Below are 22,642 nucleotides of genomic sequence, written 5' to 3'. Positions count from 1 at the left end.
GAATATATAGATACAGACCAAGGTGAGGACCCAAAAAGTGAACCCAAAATAATTAGCTAGTGACAGGGGTGGCCAGCCTAAACCTGAGAAGGAGCCAGAATTGACCAATGTACATTGCCAGAGAGCAGCAGTTATATGTCACCAACCCTGATCATTTCCCCACCACCACTCTCAGCACATCCTGCCCACTGGCAGCTCCACAAGTCAGTGCTGCTGCCTCCTTTTCCTCCTGCCCACTGTGATCAGCTCTTTCTCAGTGGGAGACACTGGAGGGGGGAAGCATGGGTGTGACAGGCTTAGTGGAGAGGATGGGAAGTGGCAGGAGTCTAGGAGGAAAGAGTGGAGAGGGATAGCGCCTAGAGCAGAGCTGGGGGTTAAACAGTGAGCATCCTCTGGCCTTCGATTTAATACCTATGCAAGGAACCTTGTATTAACGTCTGAAGAGCCCCATGTGGCTCTGGAGCCTTAGGTTGGCCACCCCTGAGTTAGTTCAACCAGTTTGTTAATCTACATTCAGACAGGCTGGTGGTAGACACTAACAGGGGAACTGAAGGGTAAGAGGTTTAACTGTTGGGAGATTGGCTGTTCATGTATTAAAAGGAGACAGTGGTATTGGGAACAGAATCCTTTGGCTGGAATTAGGAATTGAAGTAAGTTGTAGAAAAGCACAAGTTCAGCTTTATTCTACTGCTCTAGGTAATAGACTCTTATTTAGTACAATTTGCCAAAGAATATGTCTACACAGCAGCTAGACATGGCCCATGCCAGACATAGGTGTCTAGTTGCTGTGTAGACATACCTTAAAAGACTTGACGAGTTAGTTGAAATTCAGAGAAACACTTTGCTAAAACTTGTAATACTTAGCTAAAATAATTGGAAGGACACCAAGACTTTGGTTTAGCAGCATGTTCTACTGAAATAATTTATTGTAGATTATTGTTTGCACTTGTGGGGCAAACTATTAGAGCCAATGTGTTTTACAGCAGGATTCGCTGCATTCATAAAAGTTGCTGTACTCCATTGTCAACTTGGTCTGTAGTAGTAATCTGCATTGGTAGCTAAAACCTCAGTGTATAGAATGTTTTAGCATCAAAGAAGGGGAACAAAGAGGTCCAGCAATACTTGTGGAAAATGGGACAAGTCACTCAAATAGAATTTAACAGTGTCTTTGGCCAATTACACACTGGCATTTTAAAAAGCATTAGCATTTTTTAGCAGTTGTTTAAATGATGGGTTATTTAGAAGAAACAATAGCATGGTTTCAAATTTCATTATTGAAGGGGTCATTCCGGATCTTAAGATCTTCTAGTCCCTGGCTCTTGCTGTGGTCTCGGGGGTTCTGTGCCCGGGAGGCGGTAAAAGCCAGAAGTTCACTCTGTTAGGGTATGCAATGACTTTCTGAGTTTCCAGACTCCACTTAAATTCCCTTTATTTTCTTCAAGGGATGAGGAAGTTTCCTTTTGTTCTTTTTACTGAAAGAAGATTTCCTCACAAAATTAAATACTGCAGCATAAAATAATTACAATTAAAGTTGCACTCCATGGTGATGCTCCAGAATGATATCTGGTATAAGTTTACTAAACACTTCCTCCTTCTCCTATGCCTGCCTATTAAGTTTTGTGAGCTAGCAGTATGTAAGTGCTTACAATGTACTTTTATTGTAATTGCAGTAGATTGCTTCTTCTGAAATAAAAGATATATTAGGGATCATGAGGATGAGGGAAATCCATTGCTTCTCTGACCCGAGCCTTATGTAGAAAAAACTGAGATACTATTACAGTGATGAATGTAATAGAAAACCTTTTCAATAAAATTTAAAAAATCCTATAGGTCAGGATTTGGATGATGTATGGTAGATAAGGAATAGAATCATATATTAAATTAGGATAAAATTAAATATGGAATAGCTGCTTCATTATCAGAGTACCATCTCTTCTTTGCAGGGAATGAAGCAGAGATCCTATTGCAAAAATATTATGTTATGACATAATTAAACATAATGCACACATATGAAAGCAGGCAAAATTAAGGTTTCATGAGCAACATTCATTCTGGCACTTCATAACTTGAGTGCTTGATCTGAAACCTTACTAATATTCTTTTGAAGATATTTTTGTATGGAATACAGGCAGTCCCCAGGTTACATGGATCCAACTTACATCGGATCCCTACTTACAAACGGGGTGAGGCAACCCCGTACTAGCTGCTTCCCCCCAGCAGACAAGGGAGACACGAAGCTAGCGCCCCCCCCCAGCAGACCAGGGAGACGTGAAGTGGCTTTTTTCAGCAGACACCTCAGCTTGAGAATAAAGGACTGAGGGAAGTGAGGTGTGGGAGAATAAAACTGAGCTCTGGAGAAATGTTTGGCTAGAGTTTCCCCTACAATATGTACCAGTTCCGACTTACATACAAATTCAACTTAAGAACAAACCTACAGTCCCTATCTTGTACGTAACCCGGGGACTGCCTGTACACTATATTCTGAATTATATTTGGACCATCAGATTGATCTTCTAGAATCTTAGAAGATCTGGAAACTGTTGAGAAGTGTATGGAGCTTTTTAGAGTGTCTACACTACTATTTTTTAGGAGATTTCCCATTGTGACACTTATTGCAGCTCCCTCTGCGGCAACAGTGATGACAATGCTTGGGTACACAGGCCTTAGATATTTTTTGCCACTAGGTCATCGTAGCTCCTGCTGTGTGTTGTGGCAGACTTTACAATAAGGCTGTAGAGAAAGTTCTAAGAACTTAAGAATTGCCATATTGAGTCAGACCAATGATCCATCTAGCCCAGTATCCTGTCTTTGGATGTGGCCGATGCCAGGCATTTCAGAGGACATGAACAGGACAGGCAGTTATGAAGTGATCCATCCTCTGTTGCCCATTCCCAGCTTCTGGCCAACAGAGGCTAGAGATATGATTTTCCATCCCTATTTATCTTGGCTAATAGTCATTTTTGGACCATGAACTTATCTAGTTCTTTTTTGAACTAGGGGTGTGAAGGACTAGTCTACTATCCCACAAACAAATTTTTACTAGATTGTCAACAGGCTAGTTGATTAGTCACTTCTTCCCCCTGCCCTTGCTGCCTCCATCAGAAAAAGCAGCAAGGGGGGGGGAAGAGAAGGGGTACTTCAGAGGCGACAGTGCTGCATGGAGCCTGGGGCCAGACCCCAGGCTCTATGCGGTGCTGCCGCTTTGAAACGCCATGTGCAGCCCGGGGCCAGCTGGGGTGTCCCCTGGCTGCACACAGCATTTCAAAGCGGCAGCGCCGCATGGAGCCCGGGATCAGCTTGTGACTCCCCTGCTGACGGGCTCCATGCGGCGCTGAAACTTTGAAATGCCTCAAGGAGCCTGACCACTGGGCTCCCTGCGGCATTTCAAAGCGGCAACACCACATGGAGCCCAGGTTCAGTAGGGGAGTGTTCAACTGACCCCAGGCTCCATGCAGCACTTTCACCGTAGGGCTGTTGCTACATTTCAAAGGCGGAGGCACCCTACTGACTAATGGATAGTCAATGCATCAACTATTCAATTAGTCAGTTACATGCAATTTAACATCTGTACTTTGAACCCTGTTGTAGTCTTGGCCTTTACAACATTCTCTGGCAAAGGGTTTCACAGGCTGACTGTGCATCATGTGAAGAAATACTTTAATTTAATTGGGTGACCTCTAGTACTTGTGGTATGAGAAGTGTATATTACTTTCACCACATCAGTTATCATTTTATCGACCTCTATCATATTCCACCCCTTAGTCGTCTCTTTTCCAAGCTGAAAAGTCACAGTCTAAGTAATTTCTCCCCATATGAAAGCTGTTCCATACCCTAACCATTTTTGTTCTTCCTTTCTGTACCTTTTAATTCCAATGTGTCTTTTAAAATGGGGTGATCAAATCTGCATGGAGTAATCAAGATTTGGGCATACCATGCATTTATGAAGAGGTGATATGACTTTCTGTCTTATCTAATGATTCCCAGCATTGTTAGCTTTTTTATTTGCCTCTGCACGCTGATAGATGTTTTCAGAGAACTATCGACAGTGAGTCCAAGATCTCTTTCTTGATAGGTTACAGCTAATTTAGACCCCATCATTTTATATCTATAGTCGGAATTATGTTTTCCAATGTGCCTTATTTTGCATTTATCAGCATTGAATTTCATCTGATATTTTGTTGTTCACTCACCCAGTTTTATGAGAGCTCTTTGGAATTAACAATCTTGAGTACAGGTTGCACCTCTAAAATCCCAGATTCTCTGGTCCAGCAATGTCCATGATCAATCATAACCACAAATGTTCCAGGATCAGAGAGTCCCTGCGCACTGAGGAGGGTGGGGGCCTGGGAGCTGGCACGCAACTCAGTTGGGCTGCGAGGGGGGGTTGGGAGCTGGCACGCAGCTCCGCTGGGCTGCAAAAAGAAGTCATGAAGCCAGCGTGTGGCTCAGCTGGGCTGCGGGGGGAGGAGGGAGGAGGAGCTGGCTTGGGAAGTGGGAAATGGCACATGGCTTAGCTAGGGAACGGGAGGAGCCTGTGTGTGGCTCTACTGGGCTGCCGCGGTCGGTGCCAGGAGCCAGCGTGCAGCTCAGCTGGGCTGGGGAGAAGCCGGGAACTGGTGTGTGGTCAGCTGGGCTTTGGGGGGAGCTAAGAAACCTGGTAAAGGGCATCAGAGAGGGCCAGAAGCAGAGGGCCCGAAATGATCTCCCCTAGTCCGGAAAAATCCCTCTCCTGGGATATGTCAGCTCTCGAGGGAGCCGGACCAGGGAGGTCCAACCTGTAGCTTTATATCCTCTGCAAATTTTGCCACTTCACTGTATACCCCTTTTTTCCAGATCATGATGAATATGTTGAACAGTATAGTACAAACTCCTGGAAGTCACCACTCTTTACCTCCCTGGCCTTTTATTCCTACACCTTGTTTCCTATCTTTTAACCAGTTCTTGATTATGAGGACCCTTCCCTCTTATCCCATGACTGTTTAGTTTGCTTATGAGTCTTTGGTGATGGACCTTGTCAAAGGATTTCTGAAAATCTAAGTACATTGAATCCACATGCTTTTTGATCCCCTTACCTGCTGTTTCTGAAATTATGCTGAATATGGTCTGCCTTTGACTGCTTTTGCAGTTGTTCAGTGCCGGTTCAGCAACACCCATTGCTAACACCAATTGTCAGCAAAAGTTGTTGTGGGTTTGGGTGATTTTTTATTTTTTTTTGCTAGTGTAAACAAGACTTCTTCATATTATGCTGACTTCTGTGATGCTATTTCACTGGTTTTATAAGACTGAAATATAAGGTCATTGTTTATCAAGTAGTCTTAGCTAATGCCCTCACTATAGCAGTGGTTCATATTTGCATCAGGCTTAATATGAGGGTGTGAGAAACCTTGGTAGCCATTTAAAGAGGGAAAAAATATTATGTTAATGCAACAAAAACATAGTCTTTTTGAATAAATGCTTTTCAGTAGTTGTACTCTGCAAATCAGCTGTAAAATGTCAGTATTACCATGTGAACAGGAGCTTTCATTTAGCAGAAATGGGCATTTTCCTCATGTCTTTGTTGTTGTCTAGTAAGATGCTTGCGTAAAATACTATGATTTCCAGTACTAATATATGCAGCTCTTGATTATAATAATCTGTGGTTTGGGCCTTTGGGATCTTGGTATGCAGACTTTGAAATTTACCTTTTTAAAATGTGTCACTTATGAAATTTACTATCTTTTGATCTACAGAAAAAAATAGAATTAACATTAGCACTGCCAGTTTTTCATACTTACCTGCCAACAGACACCAAGTTGCTCTGGGGGAGTTCTAGGTTGGATATTAGGAGGGAGGTAAGGACTGGACTGGGTTGCCTAGAGAAGTGGTGGAATCTCCATTCCTAGAGGTTTTAAAGGTGAGGCTTGACAAAGCGCTGGCTGGAATTATTTACTTGGAGCTGGTCTTGTATTGAGCAGGGGTTTGGACTAGATGACCTCTCGAGGTCTCTTCCAGCCCCGATCTTCTGTGATTCTATGATCAACCCTACCCTGAAGGGAAACCCTTTGGGAATAACAGTAGTTCAGTTTACATAATGCATACAATTCTTACCCTCTTTGCTCTTGTTCACATTTAACATTTGTCTTATTTCCCCCCACCCTGCATTCCCTCCAGTTGTACTACAGGTTGGACCTCCCTGGTCCAACACCCTTGGGACTTGACTGGTCCCAGATGAGGGATTTTGCCAGAATAAGGGTGGTCATTTCTGGACCCCTGCCACTGGCTCCTCTGGCCCACCTTGCTGGTCTGCCAGCCAGCTCCTCACCTCCTGCTTGCCCCACCCTCTGCCGACCCTGTTGGGTAGTTGCGTGCACCACTGCAACTCCGGAATATGCTGGGCAGCCGCACATGGGTTCTGGGACATGCCAGGCAGCCACATGCCAGGTCTCCTAACCCTCCCGAGCTGCCACGCATTGGGCAGCTCCACCGTCCACCCTGCTCACTATGGGCAGCCCACTGCCCTGCCAGCCCCACAGGGATCCTTGTCACTGGCCTTCCACCAGGACTCTCTGGTCCTGCAACATCCATGCCAGACCATGGATGTTGTTGGACCAGAGAATCCCAGTTAAACGAGTTTCAACCTGTATCAGTAGTACTATAGTGGGAGTACTAGTGCAGACATACTATATTGTCAATTTGCCATCTAGGCCTTCTCAGAGAAGTTTAGTTATTTCAGTGTAAGATGCTAGTCTACACTATCATTCCCACCACTTGTGGTCTGCACCAGGGTTTGTGCATTGTTGAGAGACATTCCAGTTAAATTTGCTGGTGCAGTGTTATGCGTGGTGGTCATTTATAATGTTGGTCCCTCTCTAGTAAGAAAATAAGTCCATTATCAGCACTAATCATAGACTACCAAAAGAAACTGAACAACCCACAGCTTTACATAAGAATGGCCGTACTGGGTCAGACCAAAGGTCCATCTAGCCCAGTAACCTGTCTGCCCAGTAACCATCTAACCCAGTAACCAGCACCAGGTGCCCGAGAGGGGGTGGACCAAAGACAATGATCAAGAAATTTGTCTCCTGCCATCCTTCTCCAGCCTCCGATGAACAGAGGCCAGGGACACCATTTCTATCCCCTGGCTAATAGCCTTTTATGGGCCTAACCTCCCTGAAATTATCTAGCTTCTCTTTAAACTCTGTTATAGTCCTAGCTTTCACAGCCTCCTCTAGCAAGGAGTCCCACAGGTTGGCTACATGCTGTTTTAAACTTGCTACCCATTAATTTCATTTGGTGACCTCTAGTTCTTCTATTATGGGAACTAATAAATAACTTTTCTTTATCCGCCCTCTCCATACCACTCATGATTTTATATACCTCTATCATATCCCCCCTCAGTCTCTTCTTTTCTAAACTGAAAAGTCCCAGTCGCTTTAACCTCTCTTCATATGGGACCAGTTCCAAACCCCGAATCATTTTAGTTGCCCTTTTCTGAACCCTTTCCAAGGCCAAAATATCTTTCACTTCTTATTTACCAGAAATGCTACAATTTAAGGCTCTTGCTCATTACCAGTCTTTCTCTCTACACAGTATCATTGGTAGTCACCCTTTTAAGTTTTGAAGTCGGTGTATGATATCAGTAAGATTTCTTGAGAGAAGAAATTTGAACAGATTTGTAGATATGCCTCCATTGTAATCTATAGTGAGTATAGCTGTTTTGTTTCCCAGTTTCCATTTACTGGAAAACATAAAATTGGCCATTTGCAGTGGAAAAAAAATCTCTGAAGAAAAATCTTAATGCATCTGACTTGTTTCTCTTGCACAGAAGGGGAAGAAAGCCAATGTGAACTGTTGGTCACTCTTGTTGAGGTAGGGATGAGTGCAGGGGACAGATCATAGAATCATAAAATTGGAAGGGACCTCGAAAGATCATCGAGTCCAGTCCCCTGCCCTCACAGCAGGACCAAGCACTGTCTAGATCATCCCTGATAGATGTCTATCCAACCTGTTCTTAAATATTTCCAGTGATGGAGATTCCACAGTCTCCTTAGGTAATTTATTTCAGTGTTTATCCACTCTGACAGTTAGGAAGTTTTTCTTAATGTCCAACCTAAACCTCCCTTGCTGCAATTTAAGCCCATTGCTGCTTCTCCTATCATAAAAGGCGAAGGAGAACAATTTTTCTCCCTCCTCCTTGTAACATCCTTTTAGATACTTGAAAACTGCTATCATGTCCCCCTCAGATGTCTCTCTTCTAAAGTAAACAAGCCCAATTCTTTCTGTCTTCCCACATAGGTCATGTTTTCTAGATCTTTACTAATTTTTGTTGCTCTTCTCTGACTGTCTCCAATTTCTCCCCATCTTTCTTGAAATGTGGTGCCTAGAACTGGACATAATACTCCAATTGGGGCCCAATCAGCACAGAGTAGAGCAGAATTATTTCTCATGTCTTGCTCACAACACTCCTGTTAATGCATCCGAGAATCATGTTTGCTTTTTTTTTTTTTTTGCAACGTGTCACACTGTTGATTCGTGTTTAACTTGTGGTCCACTATAACCCCTAGATACCTTTCTGCAGATCCTTTTTATTCCTAGACAATCACTTCCCATTCTGTATGTGGGAAACTGATTGTTCCTTCCTAAGCGGAGTACTTTGCATTTGTCCTTATTAAACTTCATCCTGTTTACCTCAGACCATTTTTCAGACTAGATGGTGATGCTTGCTGATATTCTAGATTAAGCTAGCAGACACTGAAACCAATGATGTGGAGAATGTAAAAGGAAATTGGAATTAAGGAGAAAGGGAGAGATGTTACCAAAGAAAACAAATCTTTTCCTTTTCTCTAAAGCTCTGCGTTTATTTTCCTTTGCTACTTTTTGGTGGTGTTTATAAGTCAGGCTCCTTATTTCTGCCTTTTAAGTGAGAATAATTAAACATGGGAAAGGGGCAGGAGGGAGAGAACCTTCAATAAGTTTAGAATAAAGGGATTCTAGTTCTCTCCACAGCTTCTTAGAGAGAATTCTTTAGTACCCAGGGGTGGGACCAGCAGCTACTGCGCTCGAGCTTCCCTCACTAGAAGACCACTGCCACTCCATGCTGCTGTCTCAGTATCTAGAGACAGCAGCTTGGGGTCCCAGATGGGAGCTGGTCCATGAGGGGAGCCATTTTAAAAACCAGACCCCCTGTGGATTGGCTGCCAGTCACTCTGTGCTGCTGCAGTTATAGAGGCAGCGGCGTGGGGTGGCAGGAGCCCTGGTTTAGGGGGTGGACTGAGCTCCCAGAACTGGCGTGAGCTGGAACTGAGCTGGGCTGCCTGCCTACCCGGCTCCTAATACCGTATTTTCCGGCATATAAGACGACTGGGCGTATAAGACGACCCCCTAATTTTCCAGTTAAAACATATGTTTTGGCCTATACTCGCCATATAAGACTACCCCCCCTTCTGAGGCAACAACATTTAATAACATCAGATTTGATTTAAATAATTTTAATTAAAATGGTTTTGACTTGCAGGTACTTAAAATCCTTCAAAATCCTCATCATGTTCATCCTCTGACATCATAAGTTCATCAGTGACATCTTGTGGTACATTTGTAAGACAGTCATCATATGGATCTAATTCCGAATCGGATGGTGTGGCTTCAGCTTTGGCTTCCCCTTCATCTTGCCACAAGAAGTCGTCCTCCATACCATCCAAAGAGTTTGATATGCCACACTTCTTGAAAGACTTGATTACTGTTTCTGCACCAATATCATTCCAGGCTTTTATGACAAAGTTACACAAAACATCCAATTGTGGCGCACGCATGTTTCCTCTTTTTGTGAATGACTTTTCGCCGCTAACCATCCACTCATTCCACTGTTCTCGAATGCGATCTTTAAATGACTTGTTTAGGCACACATCCAGTGGCTGTACCAATGATGTCAATCCTGCAGGAATAACTGCCGCATCTGTGTTTATTCTTGCCAGCCTTTTCTTTGTGCTGGTAGTTAAATGAGCCCTGAACATATCCCACACCAGTAGGCTACGTTCTTGACGAAGTCCACCTGGTCGCCTACTCCATACATTATCAAGCCATAGCTTTACCCCTTCTTCATCCATCCAGCCTTTTTCATTCACATGTACAAAAACTCCAACAGGGAACTTGATTTTCGGCATTGTTTTTCTTTTAAAAATAATCATTGGTCTTAGTTTGGCGCCATCAGCTGTACATGCTAGTACCACTGTAAAACTGGACTTCTCATGTCCTGTTGTTTTAATTAACACTGTTTTTGCACCTTTTGGATTGACAGTTTTATTTCCAACCATATCAAAATTCATAGGAGTTTCATCCATATTTCCGATCTGACTTAACGCATAGCCATGTTTCTTGCGCTGTTGACTTACTTTTCCATCGAGATCTGCAGGTAATTTTTGTGCAATTTTGGTCTTTTGCCTCAGTACCAGATTATGCCTTTCCATGAACCTAGTACACCAGGATACAGTGGACTTAAATCCTTTGCTGTGATCTGGGTTAGATTTGCCCCACTGAAGTGCAAACATACGTATTTTGTTTCGTGTCACTACATAACCATTTTGACGATGCTCATGCACCATGTCTGCTACGTGCTTTTCAAGTTCTGACCAATGTGGGGTGCCTCTTCTTAATGCACAATTACTACTTGGCATACTCTTTAATGCTTTCCAGTCTCGGACCATCTTTTCTGTTACTCCATATTGCCTTGCAGCAGCACAGTTACTATGTTCCTAGGCAAACTTTACAACTTTCAGCTTGAAACTGGCTTCAAATTTCCTTCTTCTTGTTGGAGCCATGATGGGGTCTTTTCTACCCACCCACTTACAGAACGTGGCTGTCCCCCTGCCGGGCGCCAGGGGGTGTGGCCGTTCTCCCGCCAGGCGCCGGGAGGGCGGGGACACTTGCACGCCCGGGGAAGGCCCCCCCCCCCGTAGCCACGTGCCTAGGGCCGGTGCCCCCTCCAAGCGCCGCGCGCCCGGGGCCGGCGCTCCCCGCGCCGCGCGCCCGGGGCTGGCGCTCCCCGCGCCACGCGCCCGGGGCCGGCGCTCCCGCTCTCCCCCCCCCCCCCCCCGCCGGCGCACACCGTGCGCCACGTGCCTGGGGCCAGCCCCAAGCACCGTGTCGGGGACCAGGTACGTTCTATGCCCGGCATATAACACGACCCCCGATTTTTGGGGGATGTTTTTTAGTGTAAAAAGTCGTGTTATACGCCGGAAAATACGGTACTCTTTAAATATAGAGCGGCAGTGGGGTAGATCCCAGACCCTGTGCAAGCCACGACTGAGCCTAGCTGCTGGCCAGCCTGCTAAAAAAATGCTGGCAAGTGTGGGAGAGCGCACACTTATCGGGTAATCGACTACTTTTACATCCCTAGAGCTAGTGTAGAGCATGATGTGCAAAATTGTATTAATGTATTAATTGTATATTAGCCCATCCCAGGTTAGAAGTGAACAACTGTGGTTTTGGTAGCTGCACAGTCTAGAAGTGTCAAAGGCATAAGAACTGTGGTGTGGTCCATTTCTGTCTTTGATTGTGGGGCAGTCAGGAAGAAACTCAGATATTTACCTGGTGGGTTTTATTTTCCAGCGGCAAGACCACCCTAAATTCTGATTTACTGAGGGACAGTCTCCACTTGTTGATATTTTTGCTTTCTACTACCAGTTCTCTGTAAATCTCTCCATGAGTGATATACCTTAGTGCTTGATTGCAATATCCAAACAGTATTGTTAAACTTGCACATCTAAATCTCAATTATTGCTGATTATATACTAGCGATGTGCATGGATAACTGGTTAACTAGCTGGGGCTAGAGCAGCCCACCATAGACAGGGGTGTGCTCCAACCCTGTGGAGCCCACTGCAGGCAGAGGGTGCACGAACCTGGCCAGCGAGGCCCCCACCTGTAGTAGGCCCCTCTAGCTGACCATAGTAGCCCCCACCGGTGGCGGGCCAAGCCCAGGCATGCACAGGCAGTGACACTCCTGCCCAGCTGGTGTAGTCCCCACACCCACCTCCATTTAATCAGTTAACCGGTTAAACATAACATTTAACTATTTAATTAAATGTGATTTTTACATCCCTATTATATGTATTGTATGACCCTTAACCAAAACTTTTATTTGTACATAATCCAAGCATGACACGTATATGTACAGAAACTTTTTCTCAAAATGTGTATTATGTACATCTTTTTAACATTAACTTAAATAACATTTTTTAAATCTGAGCATTGATGGTATTTATGTAGATTTAATGCTATATTATTTATACAGAAACAAGGGATTCCAAAACAAACATGCAGTTGCAGTAGAATCTCTGAATCTAAACAACACCTTTCAAAATAAGTGAAGGGCAGTAGTATTTTTTTATCTCTTGGTTCATTTATATGCTAATTTGCAAAATGAAGTAAACTACAATGGATCTAGTCATCAGAGTGAGTTAGCAGGTTTCTTTAGTATTAAAGAGATTCATTCTCTACTGAAATGCATATCTTGTGGAGGGCAATCACTTAGCAGCAACAAAACCATTCAGGACAGCAGTATAATTCTTTATTTAACATTTTTTGTCTTTAGTGATGTATGCCTCATTATAATTACGTGTAGTGATTAGAATCTTCAATATGCCTTTTGTGGTATGCAGTAGAATTAACTGTTGAAGAATTGCAAGTCATTTCTTAGTCATCTTCTTGCAGATTACCATTTTCATTTCTGCAGACATTCTTAAATTTCCCAGTAGAAGAGATTAATTGTTTGGAAAGTAAGTCAATCCAAAAGTTAAATGAAGATCAGTAAAGTTTTTTTCCTCCAATGAAAAGTACAAGAAACATCCATGGATACAGTCGGGCATCTTGGCTTCTACAAAAACATAAGCCCAGATTCTGCCTTGGTTTGTGGCTGCTTTATGCCACTCTGCCAGCACAAAGCACTTCTAAAGTCCAAGATATCCTCCAGTGGCATAGAGACAGCTACTGGTCATAATCAATCATATTTTTGTGGAATTTTACTGGTGCCCCAAAGGTTCTGAAGTACAACAGAGAAATTGTATACAGCATAGTTGTAGCCATATCAATCCCAGGGGTATAAAAGTGATAAGGTAATATCTTGTATTGGAAATACTTCTGCTAGTGAAAGACAAGCTTACACAAAGCTCTTCAGCTGGTCTCACTCACCAACAAAAGTTGATCCAATACAATTATTACCTGACCCACTTTGTCTCGGTAAGAAGAGAAATTGATCGGTCTTGACAAGCAGGAGCAGAGTGACATTAACATTTCAAATCAGCAGAAGAAATATAGGAACTGTTCGTAGACACAGGAAGACAATAGTCCATTGATTGGTGTTCGGTTCACATTTGGCAGGGCATCTCAGCCATAAGTATTAGAAATTTAATATTATTTTAAGGAAAAAACCTATATTCTTTTGCAGAAATTGATGGCTTAAACCAGGGCTACTCCACATGCTGCCCGCGGCCTGTGGTGTGGGTTTACACGGGGCTCAACACATGGCCCGTGGGTGGGATCCTTTGAACGTGGCCTCCGCTGGGAACATGCTCCACAATGGCAAGGCGTCTCCCATATGGGTTGAGCATTGAAAGACTCAAGCGGATGGCCTAGCTAGAACAGATGGGTACAGGGTGTCGGCATTTTTAGCCCCAGGAATGGCATTGTGGGAAGTGCTTTGTATTCATGCTTGTCAATGTGAAAGAAGCTATTTGCATATATATTTGCATGTATATGCAACCACACTTAAGTTGCGGCCCTCGGCATGTGCTGTGAGCATCATTGTGGCCCCTGGCTTAAACCCTTCATTACCCAAAAAAGCTTCCTATTTATTATCAAACTAGCAAATAAAGTGAATGGATTTATTATTTTTCATGTCCTCCATATGCTATCTTTGTAAATGGACTGTAGGAATATCATTGCTTGGTGACCTCTCTTGCTGTCATGCCTCCTATTTATTGGAAGTTAAAATGCCTTTTGTATTCCTTTCAGAGCTCTGGGGATATATTCTGCTTTCATGTGTCTTCACCATCTAGTGTAACCTCTTCATATTGCTTTTTTAAAGATTACCATCCTCCTTAAAGATGGATGGAGACTCGCTTTGTATCCTCCAAGAACTCGTTAATCTGCTGTTGTGACATGAGACGCTTCTGCTCCTTGGGTCTCAGTACTTTGCCTTGTATAGTACTTACTGCCCTCGGACCAGGAGAAAGGGTCAAGAATTGAGCCCAAGATTTCTGCATAAGTACCTTTGTGTCTGGTTTTGGGCCAGTCCTGCAGCGGTCTTAGTGGGATGAATTAAAGAACCTATTGTAGTAGTTCTCAGATTTTTTGTACTGCTGCTCTGGAGAGCAAATTCTGTCTTTCTATTTCTAGGTTCTTATTCAGTCATCTAGGACTTTCATTGCAAAGAAAGGGATGAATGCCTGTAAAACATGGTAGAATGTACGAAGCCAGCTAGCTGTCTCTGCTACTGTATGATGCTATATTACAAAAGGAGGAGGAAGGGAGACCGAGGGCATGAGCCAACCAGCTAACAGTTTCTAAATGTTTTCCTTGTAAGCAATTGATATAGTTGCTTCAATAATTTTGTGTTTGTGTATAGCAGGGGTTCTGAACCAGGTAAGAAGATGGATCCATGAAACAGTCTTTTAAGATGTGTCCACATAATGAAAAAGTTTCAGAGCCTTGCCCTGATAGGTCTTTTTCATCTTCAATGTATATATGATATTACGTATATATTGTGTCTTTACAGTTTTGTTGGAAGCAATTATGAAGAATGGAAGTGCTGCTGGGAGTGCTCCATATTGCCAAAAGCCAGCAAATGGTAATGATCAAAGTAAACCCAGTACCACAAAGGACAGCAATGCATCTGCTGCAGGTGAAAGTGGAAAAGGCTACACCAAAGATCAAGTGGAAGGAGTATTCAGGTATCAAATTATATAAACACGTCACCTCTTGTATCATATGCATGTGGATATTATTCACTCAAACTTCCAGGTAAAAAAAAAATCTAAAGATGCATCTCCTAAATCTAGCTCATCTTTAGAGCGGAGATGCTGGTACTGAATAGGAACTTTTTTTTAATAACACAAATTGTGACATTCATTCTTTGTAAGGCTACGTCTAGACTGGCCCCTAATTCCGGAAAAGTCATGCAAAGCAGGTAAGTCAGAATAGGGAAATCCACGGGGAATTTAAATATCCCCCGCGGGATTTAAATAAACATGTCCGCCGCTTTTTTTCCGGCTTGGGGAAAAGCCGGAAAAAAGCGTCTAGACTGGCGCGATCCTCCGGAATAAAGCCCTTTTCTGGAGGATCTCTTATTCCTACTTTCAAGTAGGAATAAGAGATCCTCCGGAAAAGGGCTTTATTCCGGAGGATCGCGCCAGTCTAGACGCTTTTTTCCAGCTTGGGGAAAAGTAGGAAAAAAAGCGGCGGACATGTTTATTTAAATCCCCCGCGGATTTCCCTATTCTGACTTACCTGCTTTGCATGACTTTTCCGGAATTAGGGGCCAGTCTAGACGTAGCCTAAGAATTTTGTAGAAATCTACATTGCAAATATCCCTACCTGTTAAAAAAATCCAAGAGTTATTGAGAAGCTGTCATGTAAAAATGACAGTGATTGTGGAAGTCCTGTTGTAAATTTACAAGGGCAGTGTTTCTACCTAGGAAGAAGTATATTTTAGACACTCATAAATATCTAAGTAAGACTTAAAAATCCAGGGGTTAGAACTGTGAGAAGTATTAACACATTCCCATCTAACATTAAAAGTTTCAAAACAATCACACTGTGCACATGGGGGTTTAGATTAATTTGAATATTAAAATCAACTCCTTATTGGAAGGTGCTATATCTGAGGAATCTTTTAACTAAATTATTCCAATTTTGCTCCATGAAGTATATTTCTGTCTCTGTGTGGTAAATCAAGCTAATCTCACTGTTTGTGTGTATTTTAGAACATTTGGAAAATTAAAAGCTCCCTGTCTTGGCATTGCCTATGTATTGGAAGCAGTTTGATTAAATGGTCCCAAATTCACATTGCAAAGTCTGCCTTTAGCCACTGTTGTAGTCTGCTGATGCGTGTGGATTTTTAAAATGCTTTGATTATTAAAATCATCTCATTATTGTGGGAACTTGTGTATGAGGAATCCCTTGACTAAAAGACCTCTGTTTGGACTACTAATTCTACTACTGGGCTTAATGTAGTGCAGCAGTATTACAGTGAAAGATTAGAGCCGCCACAGTTAAGAATGTACCTTGACTTTCATTCTGTCGAGATGAAAAAGTATACAAGAAAACAGTTTCTTTTTTTAGATTAGTATTAGATTTTTTAGATTTAACATTTTAAAATATTTCTGGTAGCTTGAGCAATGCTTGATTTTTTTTTTTCCCCCCCCCCCCCCACCCTTATGGCAATTAGTGAAGGGAGTCATGATCTTTGAGACCAGCTATAACTGTTTAAAAAGGGCCATGTAGCTACAATTTTTCTAATGTCTTGCATTTCCTTTGAACCTTCTCCCCCAAGGACAGCACTTTGAGGGATGAAATCAATAGTTCCTTTTGGTTTGTGCGAATTGGATGAATTATCTTAAAAAAAGAAAAAACATTGGTTTTTAAAAAACTGTTAAATACTGTTTATAATACATCTATAATTATTGTTTTGATGATGGAGCTGTCCTGCACATTAACATCAACCCTATGCCAATGTTTGGCATAGGGTACACTGTTATGAGTTTTTTCCTGAAGTTCAGTAACTCCTTAGATCAAACCAACATTATTAAAAGTTGTTTTTTGGTTACACCCTGTCTCGTTCAGGAAACTGGTGAAGCGTATGCATCATGCTTAGAGAGCTCTAGTGCTGCTGCTTACTAGAGTCTTTCATCATCTCTGTTTAATACCATTTTCTTTGCAATACTTCTAACGTAAAATGTGAGTGTGCATGAGGATTTTAGAGCTCTTTGAAATATCAGCTCTTACCTTAAAAGCAAAGCTTCCAGTTTAAAAATATATGTAGTGAGCAACATATACAGAACTTTCAGAGTTGTGAACACTAAAGTTACAAACTGTCCAGTAAGTCTCCCATCTCATCTGGAACTGGGAGTATGCTATCCGAAAAATACCATATAGTATAGTAGTTTACATGTAAACTACTAAAAAGCTAAAGGGAACATTTAAAGAAAAAGGTCAGATGATGTGAGGAAATTGTTTCATTTAAAAGCAACATTTTTCTTCTGCATAGTAAAGCTTCAAAGCTGTGTTTAAATCAATACTCAGTTGAAAATTTTGAAAAAACAACCAAAACATTTTATATAGGGTGTATAAAACATTTTATACAAACATTTCAGAGTTACAAATTTCCTCCATTTTTGAAGTGTTCATAACTCTGAGGCTCAACTGTGTTATAAGAGTTGCTGAGGGCGAGATTTGAACTCATAGTATGTGTATGTTGCAATGTTCAAAGGGCACAGTATGTCACTTTGAATCACCCATTAGTAATTTTGACATAGGCTCTGTGCAGGCAATTAAGCATGCCTTTAAGAACTACATCATAAAATCCCACTCATAAATGAGTTCAGCTCAACCGTAAAACTAATTTATTTGTTAGTGCCCAGTGTTGTAAGGCTGTTCCCGAGCCTTTTTCTTCTGATAGTTAGAAACCTAATTTCCATCCTGCCATTTGTTCCTGGTCAGTTTATATCCATTTGTTCTTAGATCAGCATTGTTCTTTAGCTTAAATAGCTGTTTACCTTCTTCCCTTTTCTCCCCCAGATGTATTTATAAACAGCAGTCTTTTATTCTCTCTCGTATGAAACAAACCAAGCTCTTACGATAAGAGAGGCCCTCTATTTTCCTTATCTTCCTAATAGCGCTTCTCTGCAACAGTTCAGTTTACATTTTTCTGAATATGGTTAAGGAGAATTGTACATAGTATTCCAAATGAGCTCTTACCAGTGCCAAGAACAATGGCATTATTTCTCTATCTCTACTGGAAATGCCTTGCCTGATGCATCCTGGGACTGTATTTGCCTTTTTTTTTTCAGCCACATCAGTGGTCGCTTATTGTCCACCTGTGGTCAACAAACGCACCCACATCGTGACTGCTTCCTTCCAACTTATGAGCCCCCAAACTTGAAGCAGAAATTCTTATTAATAGCCCCTAAATGCATGATTTCACAGTTTGTATTACTGCTGCGCTCTAGGCATCCCATTTCTGTTGTCCTACAAGGTCATCCAAATATTCCTGTATAATATGCAGTTCCTCCTCTGTATTGACAGTACCCTCCTTTCTCGCCCCCTGCACACTTTGTATCATCAGCAAATTTCATTAGCACACTCCTACTTTTTGTGACAAGGTTATTGTTAAAAATATGAATATAATTCTTTTCAAAGAAGAAAATCGGTGAGTCTGGCACAATCTACCCTTTGGTGAACCCATGTTGCATTATATCCCCTTTTCTGCTTACCTTCATGAATTTAATTATTTTTCCTTCATGATTTGTTCCAGAGTCTTGATTACTACTGAGATTAGACTAACAGATCTGTAATTGCTTGGATCACTTTTGACCCCTTTTTTTAAGTTACAGGTATGATAGCTATTCTCCAGTCATCTACCCCCAGATAGATATATTAAAAAATCCCTTACTACTGGATTAGCCAATCTGTTCTCATGGTCAATTGAGTAAAGGATAGGGAACTACTGTATGAATAAAGACTGGATTAATATGCTGAAGTATTTTATGTATTTTACATGTAAGTATTTTGATGGAGTTTTAATAGCGTTAACTAGTTTTACATATAAATGGTGAATGAATTTTTTAGTCAGGTTTTTTTCACATTTTTCTGTTTTGTATAGGACAAATCCCTAAATTTTAATGTGGTCTCAGTTTTGTTAGTTTTTGCAGCAATTGGACAGTACAATTAAAACTGTTCTGAATGTTTAACATAGTTTTTAAGAAGAGCTCATCTTCTTTCTGTTGCCCCAGCTGTCTCCCTGCAGCATTTGAATACATATTGATAATCTAATGGATACTGAGAGAAGACATTCAGGATCCAGCTACAGTGAATATGTGTGTTTCATAGAGGATTTTGTTTGTTTTCATCAGTACTGACAAGCCTGTAATATAGAAGGACCTTACCTTTGAGATTCCTGTAATGGAACATTCTTCACTAGAATTCCTGACATGATCAGACTATTCTAAATTTGCTTGTTATAATAGTAGATTTAAGATGCACTGTGGAGACATGTTTGGAGTAGAAAAACTCAACAGATGGATTTACTGCTTTAGTTTTCATCAGCATTGCTCTAGTATTGTTGATAGATACAAATATAAACAAGCACCATGGTGCTGCTTTTTAATTTCTTCCATATGCACAAGGGACATGGCTCTCCAACAAGCTACTATAGCACTTCTGTAGAGCATTGCATGATAATGCAAACAAGTTGCTCAATGGGGAGAAGTGTAAGATGCAATACCTTTCCGTTGATTGCATAAGTACTGACTGATATGATCTGAATAGTAAAAAAGTTGAAAAGAGAACTACTTGTTCAGTGCAAAAGTTTGAAGACTCACATGCTGAGAGGCACTTCTCTTGTGGACTGAAATGCATTTGAAAATAAGATATGTTTTGAAACATTAGGTTTGCTGCTAATTGTAATTATCATCTTCAAAATATGCATAAATAGTGACGGTAGAGCCAAATGCAGGACAGATCAGACTCGCTCCCTCCTGTTTTTATGCTATCTCCACCTCAAAACCTCTACTACAAAGCAAAGAGTTTACTTCTTGACCACAGCACTTAATTTACAGTAAACAAACATAACAAAGACAGATGGGAGAAGCTTGTCCCCCGCCTACAGATACATACATGCTACCCTCCCAATCCCACAGAAACTAGAATAAGGTCCTGGACAGGGTTATACCTATTAGGAATGAGAATTACTGGATGGTGGCATGAGTGAGTGTCTGGCATGGGCCATGCGGAGAATGCCACACTAAGGGCAGATTGCAACAACACAGACAATGCTTGAAAACTGGCTTGTTCTGTAATTAAAGTAATCAGACCAGAATCAGAAGAGATTCTGCAGCAACACACTGGTTAATAAGCCAAACACAGTCCCCTTTAGACAATGCAGCCATTCGTAAACAGGAATACTATAGTGAATGTTTATTGAAAACCTAGCTCACCATATTGTGAGGTTCTACCAATCCCAAAGGATCGGATGTTTAACCCTGGGTCAAGATGAGTGTCAAATATTAGCCAAATATCACACTGTCAGCCAGTCCTTAGTAAACTAACTAAAGATATATTAAGAAAAGAATAAAGTTAAGGAATCATTAAAAGATGATATACATTAAAAATGCTTGCAAGATCCTTAGATTTGTTTCAGTGATGGATGAGTCTGCTGGCTTGCAGAAATCTTTCTGGAGTTACCCCAAAAGGTTATAAAGCAAACACAACTTAGATGTAGATCCTGTTACTCTGAAAAATGCCAAAAAAGATTATTCCAAGTAACTACTTGGAATATTTCAGTCCCAGGGCATAAACTTTTCCTGTTTAAAGTTCAGCAGACGGGAGATGCGGGCTCAGACTTGAGGTTTCGCTTTTATAGATGAAGGGGGCCTTCGAGTGTTTTGAACACAGGATATGACTGAATTCTTTTTTGAGCACACACTGGTGTGTTTAAACAGAAAAAGCCCATCACTTTGAAGTTAACATTCAATTCCCAGTGTATATACTGTAATCTAGTTAGACTAGAAGGCAACATCCATCCATTCATTCATCACAGCAAGGATAGACAAGATGATCAGAATGTAGCTAACATTAGTTTCTGCAGTATCTCTCATCTTTGATCTTAACGGAACAGGTTTGCATACGTAATGTAAGGCAATTATGACATGAAAATTATTTATCCTCTCATTTGGATGCATTGATAAAGTTCTAACATGCTAAATGTGTTTGCTTGTTTACCAATGTCATCTACCCTTGATTTCTGTTCCCACAAATGAATGGGTTAGTGATTGCTGATCTGGTATATCTGTTTGATATCCCCATACAAGTAAATTGTCCTGATATAATTGTAATGCTTCTTTTTGAGTTATGGGTCACGCCTGTCAGTTTGCCAATATCATGGGTGGATGCGGGCTTTGCCTTTCTGCTAGAAGCAGCACTGCAAAACACCTGGAATGGTTCTGTAAGCTACCAGCAAGCCACAGAGCATATTTGTCTAAACTGTTTTCATAAACTTTTTAAAATCCCTTTAACAAGGAATTTATTGTGAAACATGTTAATCCTTCCTGTTCCTTTCAGTGCTGACAAATGGGGTATGTAACTGTCTGTGGCAGCTTCAGAAGAGGAGTCTAAGAAACACAGAATTGTTATATTTTACATCTTTTTTTCTATATACAGGCAGTCCCCGGGTTACGTACAAGATAGGGACTGTAGGTTTGTTCTTAAGTTGAATCTGTATGTAAGTCGGAACTGGCGTCAGCCGCTGCTGAAACTGATCAGTTTCAACGGCGGCTGAATCTGGACGCCAGTTCTGACTTACATACAGATTCAACTTAAGAACCCCAGGCGTCCCCAAGTCAGCTGCTGCTGAAACTGATCAGCGGCTGATTCCAGGAAGCCTGGGGCAGAGCAACTCTGCCTCGGGATTCCTGTAGTCAGCTGCTGGTCAGTTTCAGCAGCGGCTGACTTGGGGACGCCTGGGGCAGAGCAGCTGGGGTGCTGCTGGGTTGCTCCAGTAGCGCGGCTCCTCGGCGCTACTGGAGCAACCCAGTAGCACCCCAGCTGCTCTGCCTCAGGCGTCCTGATTCAGCGGCTGCTGAAACTGACCAACCCGGCAGCCCTCAGCTGCTCTACCCCAGGGGTAAGCAAGAAAAGCCTGGTCTGCTGGGGGGGGGGGGGGGGGGGCACTAGCTGCACCCTCCCCCCCCCCCTCAGCAGACCAGGGAGACGGGGGTGGGGATGCCCAAGTCCTCCACGGCTTTGCTCCGTCTCTCTGGTCTGCTGACCTGGGAGACACGGAGCAAAGCCGCAGAGCACGCGGGCAGCGGGACAGTCCAGGCGCGCCACGCTGTCCCACTGCTGGCGTGCTCCGAGGCTTTGCTCCCCATCTCCCTGGTCTGCTGGAGAGGACAGGACAGCCCAGGCGCGCCTGGGCTGCCCCGGAGCCCCAGCCCCTCCGTGGCTTTGCAAAGCTGCGGGGGAAACCGGCAGCGGGACAGCCCAGGCGTGCCTGGGCTGCCCGGCTGCCCGAGCCCCTCCGCGGCTTTGCTCCGTGTCTTCCTGGTCTGCAGACCAGGGAGACGTGGAGCAGCTTTTCTCGCCCCGGAGTACACGGGCGGTGGGACCGCAAGGTCCCGCAGTCCGTGTCCTCCGGGGCGAGAAAAGCCGCGTTCGTAACTGCGGATCCGACATAAGTTGGATCCGCGTAAGTCGGGGACTGCCTGTAATAATTTAAAATGTGTAAAGTCTTCCATGTCTTATACTTTTAAAAAAATAATATAGAAGCCTTAGCATAAACAGACTGTTCAATACCAAAAACATTCCTTCTATGACTAGAAATGTTGCTTAGTTTAAAAGACCAGAGTAAAATCAGAATAACATTTAATGTACTTGCAGTTTACTTGAATTTAGA

General features: G+C 42.4%; 1 protein-coding gene across 1 annotated transcript in view; it reads left to right on the top strand.

Annotated features, from left to right (window-relative positions):
* The window catches only part of DNAJB14 (DnaJ heat shock protein family (Hsp40) member B14), a 39,871-nt gene that overhangs the window by 968 nt on the left and 16,261 nt on the right, over positions 1-22,642 (top strand). Inside the window, exon 2 of the mRNA XM_006133788.3 lies at positions 14,750-14,924. Coding sequence (XP_006133850.3) covers positions 14,750-14,924 — 175 coding nt within the window. The remainder of the gene's footprint in view (positions 1-14,749; positions 14,925-22,642) is intronic.

The sequence above is a fragment of the Pelodiscus sinensis genome, chromosome 5, assembly GCF_049634645.1.
Source record: "Pelodiscus sinensis isolate JC-2024 chromosome 5, ASM4963464v1, whole genome shotgun sequence".
Lineage (NCBI taxonomy): Eukaryota > Metazoa > Chordata > Testudines > Trionychidae > Pelodiscus > Pelodiscus sinensis.
The sequence above is the reverse complement of the archived record's forward strand: the minus strand, read 5'-3'. Positions and strand labels throughout refer to the sequence as shown.